This window comes from Myotis lucifugus, unplaced genomic scaffold (assembly GCF_000147115.1).
Source record: "Myotis lucifugus unplaced genomic scaffold, Myoluc2.0 scaffold_193, whole genome shotgun sequence".
Taxonomy (NCBI): domain Eukaryota; kingdom Metazoa; phylum Chordata; class Mammalia; order Chiroptera; family Vespertilionidae; genus Myotis; species Myotis lucifugus.
The window spans coordinates 170,083-185,588 of record NW_005871241.1 but is presented as its reverse complement, the minus strand read 5'-3'; the positions used below and the strand labels follow the sequence as shown (position 1 = coordinate 185,588).

Here is a 15,506-nt window from a genome sequence, read left to right as displayed (position 1 = left end):
AGTTTGTGCTGGTCATTCATCCTAAAGTTTAAGAGATTTTTTTTCAAACATAATTATACGCATTGCCTTTAAGGCATTTGTTAGAAGATTTAGGTTTAATCTATGAAAAGACAGGTGCATGTGGTCACACACATTTCAGTGACTACTCTTTTTTGCCTTTAAAATAGCTTTAGTTATTTATTCTAATTTACATAAGTTTAGTCAATGTTCAGTTAGTTTTTCTTATTTCTCTAATTTATTATATACTCTTCATGTAACGACTTCTAATTGCTGATATTGCCACCTAGAAATAAATATTAGCTCATGCTTGATTGCAATGCCATTTAGCAAGAAAATTTTAGCATACAAATTTCCTGTTAGTAGATTCTGGTTCTAAATAACCCATTAATTAATTTCCTATGAATTTCACCTGCTCACTCTGCACCTGGTCCTAGGGTTGGGGTGCAATTGAGACCTGGACATATTATTATATTCTTCTTTAACATTTAGCTGAAGCTTTCCTGATTATCCCAACAACTGATGTGACACAAACTAATTTTCAAAATCTGGAGAGTTGTGAACAAATAAGATATTAACAACTTATACTACTCAAATATAAAATGTGAGTCATTCTGCCTTATAATTTTGAGTCAAAAAACATGTTTTGCAGGTGTAGCAAGACGTTTTGGTTGGGAGGTTTACATGACCATTGCCATATCATTCAATACTTTGTAAGCATGTTCTAGACACCTCATTAGGCACAAATGAAGAGAAAATAATAATCTTGTAAAACAACTACTAATTTTTCAGCTTTCAAAGTAAAAATGAAAAAAAGTTAATAGTTTAAAATATCAAGATCTTTTTAAGCGAGCATGAAAACATTTCTCCTAAACAGCTTAATCTATTTCTTTTGATTTGTGAAAGGTTTAGCCAGTTAGACTCACACATCGAAAGAAGTCCTTTGAATCTCAACCAGAATGACTACGTGTTCTGCTTTATTTGGATGTGGGGGTATAGTGGAATTACACTTTGTTTCTGAAAATAAAGGAGACAATTTTTCTTTGAAAATAATAGCATTTTTCTAAATGGAACTTTCATTTGAAACTTTTACTTTTTAAATTCTTGTGATTTTCACTTATTGAAGAATGTAATAGCTGAGTACAATTTGAAAATAGCTATACAGTTGGATTTTTTTTTCAGTTCTTTCATTGTATAGCTCCACTAAACTCAGTGGTGCTTTGTTGGATATAACATTATGTATAATTTAATCTATAGATGGTAATTTTAACATTATTATATTTAGTTTATAAACACTATAATTAAGGTTATGTACATGCTTTATTATTACATATAATTACAAACTTTTAATCTAGGTTCCCATATTAATAAAAGTTCGATTTTAATTAAAAGCTGATGGAAAGATCAATTTCTATGGCAGAGAAAGCCATTTTCAGTTTTGTGGAGAAGTAGTGTTCAATAAGCATTTTTTCCAAGGTTGTTTTGAAGTATAGATTTGGGTTTATAAAATATATGCTTGTACCTGGTAGGTCAGCAAACTAATTTGGAATAGAAGCTTAATTTGAAATAGTGAAGATTAGTAGATCAAATATTAAGCAACTTTTTGGTGCACCACAGAGATGTTACTTCCTAGTACCTTTCTTTGTCCTTAAAGGGTTGCCCTAAACTCAGTGGTATCTGCAGTCCTCTTGAAATTAAGAATCTTCCCCACTTGAATACTCCAAAACTGCAAACTTGCTATCCTTTATGTAAATTTAGACTGAGGGCTCCATATCAATAATGAAAAATATATTGCATGTATGGAATTTCCTACCAACACCTCAGTTAGAAGAATCTAGTTATTTCTGTGTTCTAGTTTTTCATGATGCTCTCCCATCCCGCCTCAACCCCACATTTTTTTTTAATGCAGCAGGGTTGTATCTGGCCTATAAAGAGTTCTTTTCCACTATTTGCATCAAAGAATCATTTAACTTTTAAATATGGATATTAATGCCCATTAGTAGTAAAATGATTTTGGCAAATTTTTTTTGTAATTTTCCTCTTTGTTTTGTTTTAGAATTTCTTAATCAAATGTTGGCTTTTTTGGATTAATTTTCCAATTTTCAGGTCTTTTCTCTCTCATTGTCTCTACTTCTATTTTTGTTCTAATTTAAATTTTCTTTCAACATTTATATTATAGCTTTCAGTTTATCTATTATTTTTTAAAATTTCTAAATCCTTAATTCTCTGTCATTCCTTATTTCATGCATGCAGTGTGGCCTCTTATCTCTGGCATCATTGTAAAGATATCTGTTTTCAAAGTTGTTTTGTTCTCTGATTTTTTTTTTTTTGGTCATTGTTATTTGTTTTATTTTTTATTATTCCCATAGGAAACTTACCTCAATTATTTGGTGATCCACATCTGGATTTGTATATTCCAAAGTGAGAAGAAAGCACCAGTAGGTTCTGCTTGGAAAGACTGGGCTTTTCAAGCACTGTGATCACGTGGGCTTCTAATGTCCCCATAGCAAAGGTCCAGGAAATGTCAGTGTTCTTTTTTGAGGCTGTTCAGTTACTATCAACACACCTGGCCGCCAGGGCTCTATGGAGAAGCAGCTTGTGTCAGATAATTCCCACATCTTTCATCCAGTACATCCACTCCACACTTCCACGTGGTAGAATTTCAACGTCTAAAGTCCTTGGTCCAACTTTCCTAGGTAGGAGACCTCCATCTAGTGTAGCAATGAGAGAGAAGAATGTATCCTCCCTTAAGTGTGAGAAGAGGACATGAGAGTACAATTATTCAGATGTGTAATGGTCATCCAGTTTTTTTATCCCATCTTCTTACTCTTAAAATTCCTGAGATTTTCTTGAGTTCTACGGGACTAATCAGTTTATCTCTCCTTTTATTACAGACATTTATTATTTTCAAAATAATATTATATGTTTATATTTTGGCTTTTAATTTTTTTAAAGCATAGTCCATATTAAATTAAATTAATTTGTTAACATATTGATAATTACAATATTGACAACCATAGTTTTAGAAAAATGAGCATATCGATGTCTCTTACTGAGTAATGATTAGTACTCATGATTAGCTATATTCTCTGGTGTGTTGTATGGCTTGTGCACACTCAGTGGAAAATATAAATATAAATTTAAGCTTCAAAACATGGCAGTTTTTATCAATAAGAACAAGAATAACAAAGACCATTGCATATCGACACAATCTTAGGTTGCATATATTGTATAACACACAACTACAAGAAGAGATATTTAATAGATTGTGATGTGAGTGGTGCCAATTGAAATTATTCAATATGGCATCTCTTCCTATTGGTGAATATGTTTACATTGCATAAGAGAATCTATTGGTATTCAAAAAAATAATTCAATCATATCTCTTTTTGGAAACCTACTATTTGATATTCACCTCAAATTTTTGTTATTCAAAAATCCACTAATTATGCAATAGATTTCAATTTATTCAATACTTCTTGGATTATTCATTAGTAATTGAGGCATACACTGGATATGTACACTGTTATGTCTATAAACACAGTATATAATGATATAATAAGGCAGATATCTTTTTGTTAATTTCTAAATTAGTTTTTATAATGAAAATATATAGGATTAAGCTTCCTTATATCTGAATTATAAAACTAAAAAAGAAAGTAAATAATTGTCAGTGGAAACATTTTATTAAAGATATTGCCTATAAATATCTCTCCATGGTAATTCTTGAGTATGAAATAGTTTTTCTTTTGTTAGTACATTTAAAATACAGGGTAAAAACAATAAGAATGAGAATTATCATTTAACCAAAGTTAGAATAAGCCCATACAAATATTTTTTCCAAGTCGTTTTGCTATATAATAATGTTACCTAAGTTGTTACCTTTCTAAATGTGTGAAGAATTTTTGATATTTGCATTATGGAGCTATTAAAATCATGAAAAAATGGTTGATTTTTATATTATTAATGGTTGTTTTGTGGAAAAATCTGTAGTTTTCCTGTAGTTTTCTAATAGTTGAAGGTTATTGTAACTTCATTTCACATTAAACTTTAAAGTTTTGATTCCAGTGTTTTTTTTAATCCATGCTATTTACAGTTAATTGAGTGAAACTGGATTTCCCTCTATCATATTAGTATATTTCACTTTTAGAAACAATGAAAAATCAACATTGTTTAAAGTTAGCCCTAAACTACTATAGATTTTTAAATCTTAATAAGTTCCAATGCCTTTTAAAAATATCTACAAGGAAAATTTTCTATATTGCACTGTCCTAAGAAGAAATGTGCCTGCAGAAAAGTTGCTATCATTTCTAAACACTAGATTTCACATGGTAAAAGAGAAATGGATGTAAAAATCAGGCTGTGTTAAACATAAGTGCAGTAAACTCTTATGAATATCAAAGGAAGGGGAAAAACGTAATCTGCACTAATTCCATATTTTCTGTGAAAGGAAATTTGTTCTAATTTGCATGAAGTGGAGAGAGTTCTGTATGCTAAACTTCAAAACTAGAATGTCTTGGACTGTTTTCATGGTGCCCATAAAAAGAAACAGAGCTAAATTTGAAATTTATATGTAATTTAAATCTTAATGAATTTAAACTGTGTAGATCGAAGTATACAGGAAACTAAGCTAAGAGAAAATTGAAATAAATCATAAGTAAAATTAGTTGTCTGCTGGAAGCTTCCCACATTATCTCAAGATGAAGACACAAATGCATGCATAATTCTGCACTCAGCCTGGTCTCTGCTACAATGATAAAGAAAGCTTCTGTACAAATATTTCTCTTAATTTTTCAATAAAACTAATGAGCTTTTTTGTATATCTATAATTTTTGCAGCAGAGAAATAAATGGCATAAGGAAATGAAATTAATTTATATAGGAAAGATGTTTTGTGAATAGTGAGAAAAGAAACATGAATATTTCATGAGTGTTTTATAGGAACTTAATTCACAAGGGGATGAAAATATTCACAGTTCCCAGAAACCTAAGAAAAATAGAGCCCATATTGCTGCTCAAACATTCTTCTGGGCATCTGGATACTTTAATATTAAGTGTAAAAATGATCTTTGCTAGAATATAGATTATAAATTCTTCTTGATTAGAGCTAATGGAAATGTCTAGAATAACTATAGAAACATATGACCTCTAAGAGGATTTTGAAGTACTATTATGAGTTTTCTCATAAGGGAGGACTCATTAAATGAAAAAAATTTGAATTGCTTAGGAAACAAATATTTTTGATGGAACTGTACTATTTTTAAATCAAGGTTATGATATAGGGAGTATATTTCAAGTGAAAACCATTTAATTTTAAGGGATGCTAAGTACTTCCTGTGAAAAATGTCATGTCAGTTAAAACTCAGCTATTAGATTTTTTTATGTTAATTTTTATATATAGTTTATACTTACCATGGAAAAGAATTAAAAAAAACAGTATAGTAAAGAGAAAATTAATGAATGTTCAGAAATAATGAACTGTGATCTTAAACTGGTGCCACCAACACATTGTTTTAAGAAAAAAATCCCATACAAATCACACATAATCATTTTATTAATTTTCTGTTAATCAAAATCTATAACTATATGAATATTTTATAAAGAACCTATTCATAAATGTTACTTATATCAAATTATATATCCTACAATTATATATATGGTTCATAAAGACCTCTAATGCACTTATAAACAGGTGAGATTTTCTTTTGCAACTAATACAATCTTGAAACTTAATATAATTTGTGTAAAACTGGGAATTTAAATTTTCAAAAGTAAATGAAAGTAGAATTGGCTGGAGATGATCACATACATAAACTTAAGAAAACTGAAAGGCACTTTGCATTAGTAAAGGAATTATCCCTGGAGTTATTCTTCTGTTTGTAAAAAATAACTGGTGTCAAAATATTTAAAAGTTCTACATTATGGATAAAAAAGGTAAACACACACACACACACACACACACACACACTTTTATTATTATTCAAGCTTGTTACAAACTCATGTAGAAGCAAGCCAGATATTTTTTTTCAGATTAAAAAAACTTTTTTTTTTGCTTGTTTTGTTTAGAAAACAAAAGCTCGTCTTTGGTGAGAAACTTCAGGGACTTCACTGTATTTTCAGATCTATCTGAGGAGATTAACAGCAAGTGTAATTTTGAATGATTAGTTCTGCTCTAGCTAAGCTTTGACATTTCTCATAGCTATCTAACATGTTTCACATATCTTGACAACTTGAACAACTTTTATGTAGGTGAGACAGCAATTCCATACCCAGGGAGCCCTTATCTCTTACACTGAATGGTCGGATAACCCCATGGAGAGATCCAAGGTTTAAGGGAGCGAAGAAGAAAGCATGACTACATTTAATCTCACGTTAGAGTGTTGCTCAGTATAATTAGTTTGCAAATATGTAATTTATTTTACTCCATGGGTTGTAAATATTCTGCACCTTCAGCTTCTCTTGACAACCTAAGGAAAGGGATTTAAAACACATTGTCTGAACAAAAAAAAACTTATCTGTTCAGCTTCCTTTAATAAAGTCTGATTCCATTCTTAAAGGGAAAATACAGCTCCAATTTTTTCTCTCTGATATGATCATTGCACCCTTGTAAAATAATGTTTAATGGTCAGATCATCCTGACATTTTCAATTCTAATGTCATTATTTTAATCTATTTCAATATCTGCTATATTTTTGCATTTATAGCCAGGTTTCAAAATCATCAGTTGTGAAACTCAATTGTATTTAAATATATTTAAATTCATGAGGGAAATTATATTTTTATAGAACCTATCCCCGTTGCCATGTGAAAAAAAAAATCATGATTATTTATTATTTTCAGAAGAATTACATTATGATTTCCAAATCTTGCTAACTGAACATACCTATAAAATCCCTTAATGTATGCCATTTGTCCTTAGACAACTTTTAGTAGTTTATAATTTAGGTCTACTTTTACCTACTGTTTGAGTTTCTAATAAATTATAGGGAATGAACCATCCCACACCCGAGTGGGTGGTCCTATCGTTCTATTATATGGGCACAAGTGGGAAAGAAAGTCTTCTATTAACTAGGTTTATAATTTAAGGTACGACTATTATAGAGTACACAGCCTTCATGTTTCAAGTGGTGGTTTGCTTTTAGTCCGTACCTTGGGTATTCAAACCCCCTCTGCTTGGTAATAAGCCAGTAAATTATGGATGATTTAATGTATAAATCCTCTCAGTTAAAAAGGCAAGTCAAATTACCCATCTAGGCTTTACCTCCCCTAAATCTTCCCCCCCCCCTGTTAAGTTGGTCTCAATTTATGGAGTTCTTTCTGTTTCACATAATAATCTTCATGTTCATACAATGTTAATAAGTCTCACAATAAGGGTTATTGTACCCAAACCTCTAGAGTTAGTACCGAAAAAACAAACGTACTTCTTCTTGTGTATAAACTTTGGAGAACTTTCATCAGTAGGTTGACTTCCATGCCACTCCCCTATGATTTTGACGGTTCTCAGCCTCCCCTCATCCGCTTTAGTTTGAGGGCTGTAGCCCAGCGCTGTAAGACCAGTTCAGACATCAGTAGATTCGTTTTGGTTCGCTCCTCCACAAACCACTCTGCTGTGAGACTCAGTCAGTAAATGGGCGAGTCTTGACACTGAGACCAGAAAAATATAAGGAAAAGTGGGGGAAATGAGTTCTGAATTGATTATAATGAAATGAATTGCTTTTCCCTTGGCAAGAGGTAGGAGGTACTCAAAGCCCCCCAGGATCCCTGTGAAATGTTAGAGAAGGGGGTTTGCTGGAAATCTGAGCCAGAAAGAGCTTTTAGTAGAAATTCAAGTAAAATGTGGAGTTGTGGTTTTGTTTGTGTGTGTGTGTGTGTGTGTGTGTGTGTATGTGTGTGTGTGTGTGTTTTGGGGGGTGGTATCGTTGTTTGACTTGTTTAATCTAAATAATAACCTCATTTTCTCCTGACTCGATATGTTCTGATACTTTGTTCTATTGCTTATCCATTTGGATCTGAAAAGATAAAGTGTGATCTGCACACTTCTGATTTATGAATAATTTTATTTACAATTAAAATTGTTTGCTTTACATTCTATTGCTTTTCTTGCCTAATTGTATCAAGACACACAATTGACTATAAGCATTACTAACTCCATAATCTTAAAATAATGGTAGCAGCTGCATCTTTACATCATAGAAATACAGAGGCACATCACATACCAAAGTTGTCTAGCAGTTAAAGCATCCACAGCAATCTCTCATACAGCATACTCTCTATATAGATTATCTTTGTAAATGTTAACATTTATAAGTACATATCACTAAGACTAGTTTTTGCAGGTAAACATACAGTATTTTATCCTTTAATGTAAAGTCAAAGATGAGTAATGCATTAACTCTGCATTACCTCACCATCTGCAGATAATGTCCCCGTTTGTGTAGTACTAGTTGAATTCAAACCTTGTTTTCCCCATTTATCCTTTCAGCTTCTAATCAGTTGGATTTCCTGCCAATTAGTGCTTTTCCAGTTTTCCTCTCTTAACTCTGATACTATATTTTTTCATCTGAGGCTTTCATAAGGCAATGCACTCTCAAAAGCAAGTTCATTTGTTTTTACACTAAGGCACAAAAACTGAGAAATACAAATGTAAATTTTGTCAATTGGTAATTCATGATTTCTGCAGATTTTAGAACATACTAATATGTAGTAGGTTAAATAAACCCTGATTAATATCTGGACTATGTATTTTTATTAGTACTATTTATCTGGTATACATAATAAAATACACCATGTACACATCATATATATTAAATTGTGACTTTTAGAAACATCTATGAAATATATCTACTAACTTTATTTTCTATACTTGAATAAGTAAGTCAATGAATAATAAATAATTATAAGGAAAAAGCTAAACACATGTCAGGATAATGAATACTCGGGAAAAGAATGGAACAAAAGAAACTATCAAAACAAATTCAGGCCCTAGCCAGTATGGCTCAGTGGATAGATCGTTGGCTTGCAGACCAAAGGGTCTCAGGTTCAAATCCATACAAGGGCACATACCGTGGTTGCAAACTCCTACCAGGCTTGGGCTCTGGTCAGGGTGCAACAGAAGCCAATCAATCAATGCGTTTTGCTCATCTGATATTACTCTGTCTTTCCCTCTCTCTCTCCCACTCTCTCTAAAAATCAATGGAAATATCTCAGGTAAGGATTCAAAAAACAAAAAACAAAAACACAAATTCAGTATGTTTGTCCCTATAGAACAGAATGAAAAATATTACTTAGTGAATGTATATGGAAATGTAATTAATTATTGGAAATATGTTCATAAGTTATTGGAATTTTATTGAATGTATACAATATTCGTTCATGGTTCATGTCAAAAAATAATCCTACAAATATGACCCTGGTAACCTATAGTTTAATATATTATTTTATGATTTATATGTCTTCTTTATGAATTGATCATTTGACTTGGAGTGATTAGGTAAATCAGGAATGACTTTCTTTTTCTGTTTGTCAAGGTACAGCCATTTCCACTGGTTAATTTTTCCTCTGTTAGCAAAAGCATTCAGGATAGAGGCAACTATAGAGTTCTGTTAACTTCCTAGAGGAATTTGTAAAGATGTAATATTTTGAAGTCTGCAATCATATACCAAATTCTCTAGTAAATTAAAGGGGTTGACATGACCCAGTAGAGGTTTCTAATAACCTTCAAATCCTTGCACTTTGTCAGATTACTTCTTCCTCTTTGGGTCATGTTGAATCCAGGTCCGGTACAGTGTAGAGAGGAAATTTAGAGAGAAAATACAAAAGATGATAACCTACAAACTAGCATTAAAATTAATTTGATTTGAGGTTATTGAATAAATGGTTTCCTTTTGCTGTTGAGTCCACCTGTGACACTTCCTGGGCATGATTGAAACACCTTATAGGTGGGGCCAGAGTTCTGTCTATTGAATTCCACTTTGCCATTACATTCTATAGAAAATCAATTTAGAGTAGACAAAATATTTGGGATGCATACACTAAAATGGTTTATTTAAAGCATTCTATTTGTTGAATATTAAAAAGGTGGGAGAAGGGATTTTACTTTCTGCTTTTTTAGTATAAGCATCGCAAAAGAAACTACGAATTTCCTTATTTGAAAGTTACTGCATTGAGTTAGAAAGCTAAAATCGAGGTGAAGAAGAGGACTGTTCACAAATCATTTTCCCCTAAGACCTACTTCTATCTTTTTCGGGTATTCCATGGAAAGATTTACAGTGAAATTTTTTATTCAGCCTTGCAATCAGTTGATTTGTTTACTTATGAAAATGCATTAATCATAGGCATATCTATTATTTTCTTCTTCTAGCAATGGTTGTTTTGAGCAACCTGGAACCAAATACAACTTATGAAATCAGGGTTGCAGCTGTGAATGGAAAAGGGCAAGGAGACTACAGTAAAATAGAAATCTTCCAAACATTACCAGTTCGTAAGTACTCCTCTCTGTTTTGATCACTGTTGCCGGGATTTTAAAATGCTGGGAGTCCTTTCAACACTTGGGAAAAGTGAATGATGTCTCTGTTAAAGCAGCTGGAGGATATGGTGGCATCTCAGATTTATAAAATTAACTTTGCTCTGGAGCAGGGCAAAGAGAAAAAGATGCACTGCAATATATACAGTACAATTCTCTCAGGAATTGTCCCAATCAGAAGTTGTCCTACTTCTTTAGAGTCTGATTAAGGAAATTGTAGTGCTCAGACTATACTCTGCTAGGGAGGAGAAAAGTGTGTGTAACATGCCCATATTCTATTCTTTTGATGAAGCATGACTATTACCTTTATCCCATAAATTACATAGGCCCTAAGTGTGAGAAAGATGCACCATTAAATGAATCCATTGTAATGGTGACTGCAGAGAATAACTGTTGTAGCTTTGCTCTCATTACTAAACTCATCTTTGACTTTATATTAAAATACAGTAAGCTTACCTGCAAAAACTAATCCTAGTGTTATGTACTTATAAGTCAACTAAGTTTATATGAAGTTAAGAGAAATTTAAAATGGCTTATATTTCCTTTCTGTTGAATAAGTTGTTTAAAAATTGAGTGTGACTAAATAAATGTTGTTATAAAATTTATGCATAAGCCTGTCTACTATATATGCATATCAAGACAGTCAAGTTCACCACATAAATTATATCATCCCAATTTGTGACCAATTATTTTCTGTTTGTCTAAAAATTGGTTAGATGTGTTCCCTTTTCTCCATTCCCAATGCCAGTGTTGTTTTCAGTTTCTCATTTTTTTCACCAGCAGGACTGCAAATACATCTTGCTTCCTATTACTATCTCCAGATGAAAATGAGTCTAGAGTAACTGAACAAAAATGTAAAGATACCTGTCTCTGTTCTACTTGTAATCTTCAACAACACCGCCCTTTACCTTCCCACTTTCCACCCACACCAACCTTTGCCTGCCTGCCATCCTTACACCCCTCCCTCAACTGCCATCGTGCTTTATGCATTAGCAGTTTGAACTAAAGATTGCATCCTGTCTTGACTTCTCTCCTTTTGATAATGTCCAGGGTCACTGCACATCCACATTCAATGAAAGCTTGATCATTTATAGCTTACTAAGATCTTGGCTAACCATTCCAACCTTTATTTTCCACTTCATTTAGAGACACTTACTTTTATTCATTCATAGAACCCCTATATAAGTGTTTCACCATAACACATCTCTCTACTACTCTTTCCTTTATTCCCCTTTCCTTTTTAAATGACAAGATTTCTAATCTCTTTGTGTACTTTCGTTAACTTTCAAATCTCTGCCCTAGACAGTGAGCATGTTGAGGGTAAGGGCATTGTTGTTGTTGTTTTCGTTTTGTTTTTAAATAACAAATATGTATTTAAATGGTTTCTCAACATTTTTTGAAGTTTAAATGAGACAATATATTCAAAGTACTTAATATGTCATAATTACTGTTATTTTTATTATTATTTATACTAGTGGCCTGGTGCACAAAATTCGTGCACTGGGGAGGGGGTGTTCCTCAGCCTGGCCTTCACCCTCTCCAATCTGGGACCTCTTGAAGGATGTCCTACTGCCGGTTTACAGGGATCGGGCCTAAACCATCAGTCGGACATCCCTCTCGCAATCTGAGACTTCTGGCTCTTAACCGCTCACCTGCCTCCCTGCCTGCCTGATTGCCCCTAACCACTCTGCCTGCCGGCCTGCTCGCCCCCTACTGACCCCCGCCGCCAGCCTGCTCGCCCCCAACTGCCCCCCTGCTGGCCTGCTCACTCCAAACTGCGCCCCCCCCCGCTGTCCTGATCACCTCCAACTGACCCCCATTGATGACCTGCTTGCCCCCAACTGGCCCCCCTGCTGGTCTGCTTACCCACAACGGCCCCACCCACCACCAGCCTGATCACCCACAACTGCCCTCGCCTCTTGGCCTCTAACGGCCTCTACCTCGGCCCCGCCACCATGGCTTTGTCTAGAAGAACGTCCAGAAGGTCTCCTGGAAGGTCTCCCTGTCTAATTAGCATATTACCCTTTTATTAATATAGATAGAGGCCTGGTGCACAGGTGGGGGCTGGCTGGTTTGCCCTGAAGGGTGTCCAGGATCAGGGTGGAGGTTCCTTGGGGCATGGGGCGGCCTGGGCGAGGGGCCTGTGGTGATTTGCAGGCTGGCCACGCCCCCATGGGGTGAGGGTCCCCACTGGGGGGCCGGCCAGCCTGGGTGAGGGGCTGAGGGCTGTTTTCAGGCTGGCCACACCCCCTTCAGGGTTGGGGTCCCCACTGGGGTGCCTGGCCAGCCTGGGTGAGGGGCTGATGGCTATTTGAAGGCTGGCCAAGCCCCCCATTGGGGACCCTCACCCCATGAGGGTGCTTGGCCAGCCTGGGTGAGGGGCTGATGGCTGTTTGTAGGCTGGCCACACCCCCTTCAGGCTAGGGGTCCCCACTGGGGTGCCTGTCCAGCCTGGGTGAGGGGTTGAGGGCTGTTCCCAGGCTGGCCACACCCCCTTCAGGTTGGGGGGTCCCCGCTGGTGGGCGTGGCCAGCCTGGGTGAGTGGCTGATGGCTGTTTGCCAGCGGGCTATGGCCCCAGGCAACCCAGGTTCTCAGACCCTCCTTGAGCGACGGCCACAGGGCCTGGAAGCAGGTATCTGGGATTTATTTATCTTCTATAATTGAAACTTTGTAGCCTTGAGTGAAGCCCACAGCTGGTCAGAGCAGGTGGGAAGCTTGGCTTCCTCCATCGCCAGGGCCAACCCAAGCCTCCTGTTCGCTCCAGGGCCGTGGCCGCCACCATCTTGGTTGGGTTTATTTGCATACTCTCTCCTGATTGGATAGTGGGTGTGGCGGAGGTACAGTCAATTTGCATGTTTCTCTTTTATTAGATAAGATTAGCATTACTTTTGTATAAACATTTTGCTGTAATTGCTCATAGAAACCATTATTTTTTAAATATATTGATTTTACAGAGGAAGGGAGAGGAAGAGAGAGAGAAAAAAAAATCAATGATGAGAGAGAATCATTGATTGGCTACCTTCTGCATGTCCCACTGGGGATTAAGCCTGCAGCCTGGGCATGTGCCCTGATCTGCAATTGAATCATGTCCTCCTGGTTCACATGTCAATATTGAACCACTGAGCTACATTGACTGGGCAGAAACTATTAGTTTAATTTCTCTCTAATGCAGTTTATACTTGTTTTGAACATAGTTTTTTTTTTCAAAGGAAGTAGCAATTGTAATGTAGTCATAAACTTGTCATACATTTTTAAATTATATATTTTAAAATATTTGTTACCATAATATAATTTCTGCTTTATAATTATCTCAAAATGCTATTATTAAAAGTAATAGTATTATAAATATATTAAATAAACTAGTACTATACAACCTGTAAATTATAAAATTCAATTAAAAATGATACAAAACCACCTGAGTATACCATGATTTTATACTACTTAGATTTTCCCATAATCTCTTATACAAGTCTTTTAAAAAATCATTGCACTCATTTTTACAAAAGTTTTATTCATTTATCAAAAAAACCATTGTGTTGTTGTAGATCATGTCATATCATGATATCTGCATGCTAATTTAATTAGCTTTCATGAACAATAACTCTACAGTTCCTCAGTTTACTTTGTTTCTATATGGTTGTACTATAGGAGGCTATTTTCTTACTTATTTGTGTGCCCATACACCCAATGGTCATATTACTTTAATGACCTGCTTTCTCACAGATAAACTGCACACCTGCTTCAGGTTATATACACCATGTTAGATATAAAGAAGTTGCTGGGGGGAAAAACACCTGTTTCCCAAGTTTGGAGACATACAATCCTCTACTCCATTCTGCTTAGTTTGTCTGTCTGGGCATTCCTTGCAGTAAAGCAGATAGGACAGGTTTGGGGAATCTGGCAACCTGATGCATACCCTCTACTAATTGTTTAGTATTTACACATTCATGTTCACACCCACATCCATAAGGAATGGGAGGAAACAGAGGCAGAAGAAACAAGTGCACACTCAGCAGATAATCCCGATTCCAAGTTGCCAAGCAGCCGTGTCATTCTTCACATAAAAAACTCTTACACTTCTATGGGTTCCTGTTCATATTCAAAATACTGCAAACATGTGCATTATATAGCTACCCATATGAAGAATGATATTATAAGTATATTCATAACTCTAGATTAGAAAAAACATATTGAAATACAGGTCTTTAGATTGGATAATACAAAATTACTTTATTTACAATTGTATCTAACTATAGAAAATAATGCTCATGAAAGCAGTTAATTAACTGTTAAGGCATTACCTCTCCAGGTAGGGATATATACTATATAGTTTGAAGCCTTCATATGTTTATATTAATAACTATAAAATATTTACAAACAAAATTTGCATGAATAAAATAAATGGAATTATACATTGTTCATAAGAGAAATCATGTTTCCACACTTGTGCAGTACTATCCTCAGAGCATTTTGACATAAATGTAAACAATATATTTGGTCCTGAGCTTTCACAATTTGGGCATAGTACCTCTAGATTTATGAATATTGCTGTTTCTTGGATAGGGAGAAAGAGGATCAGAAGTTATATCACAACAAAGGGCAAGTAGCAAATGTTAAGTCCAGGAATATCATATATTTTTATTATATGACATTGTTATTTTTATTAAAATGCAGTTTCCCTAGGTATCTGAGGTGTGTGAAAATATCAAGAATGTTGTCTTGCTTATTTAGGTGAGCCAAGTCCTCCATCCATACATGGGCAGCCAAGCAGTGGGAAGAGCTTTAAACTCAGTATCACCAAACAGGATGACGGAGGGGCCCCTATTTTGGAATACATTGTGAAGTATAGAAGTGTAAGTACCCCACTTATTGTCATGTTGTACAAAGTGTTTTCAAACTGCATTAAATTTGTACTGAGTTCACAGTGGTATCAGGAGTGAATGTATATTCAATAACAGTGATAAAATGGTACTCATAGGAATTTCAG

At 34.8% G+C, this 15,506-nt stretch overlaps 1 protein-coding gene across 2 annotated transcripts in view; it reads left to right on the top strand.

Moving 5' to 3' along the window:
- NCAM2 (neural cell adhesion molecule 2) overlaps nucleotides 1-15,506 on the top strand; it is a 394,113-nt gene that overhangs the window by 333,833 nt on the left and 44,774 nt on the right. For both annotated transcript variants that reach the window (XM_006097004.3, XM_023760797.1), the window contains 2 exons: nucleotides 10,357-10,476; nucleotides 15,251-15,372. In XM_006097004.3, coding sequence (XP_006097066.1) covers nucleotides 10,357-10,476; nucleotides 15,251-15,372 — 242 coding nt within the window. The remainder of the gene's footprint in view (nucleotides 1-10,356; nucleotides 10,477-15,250; nucleotides 15,373-15,506) is intronic.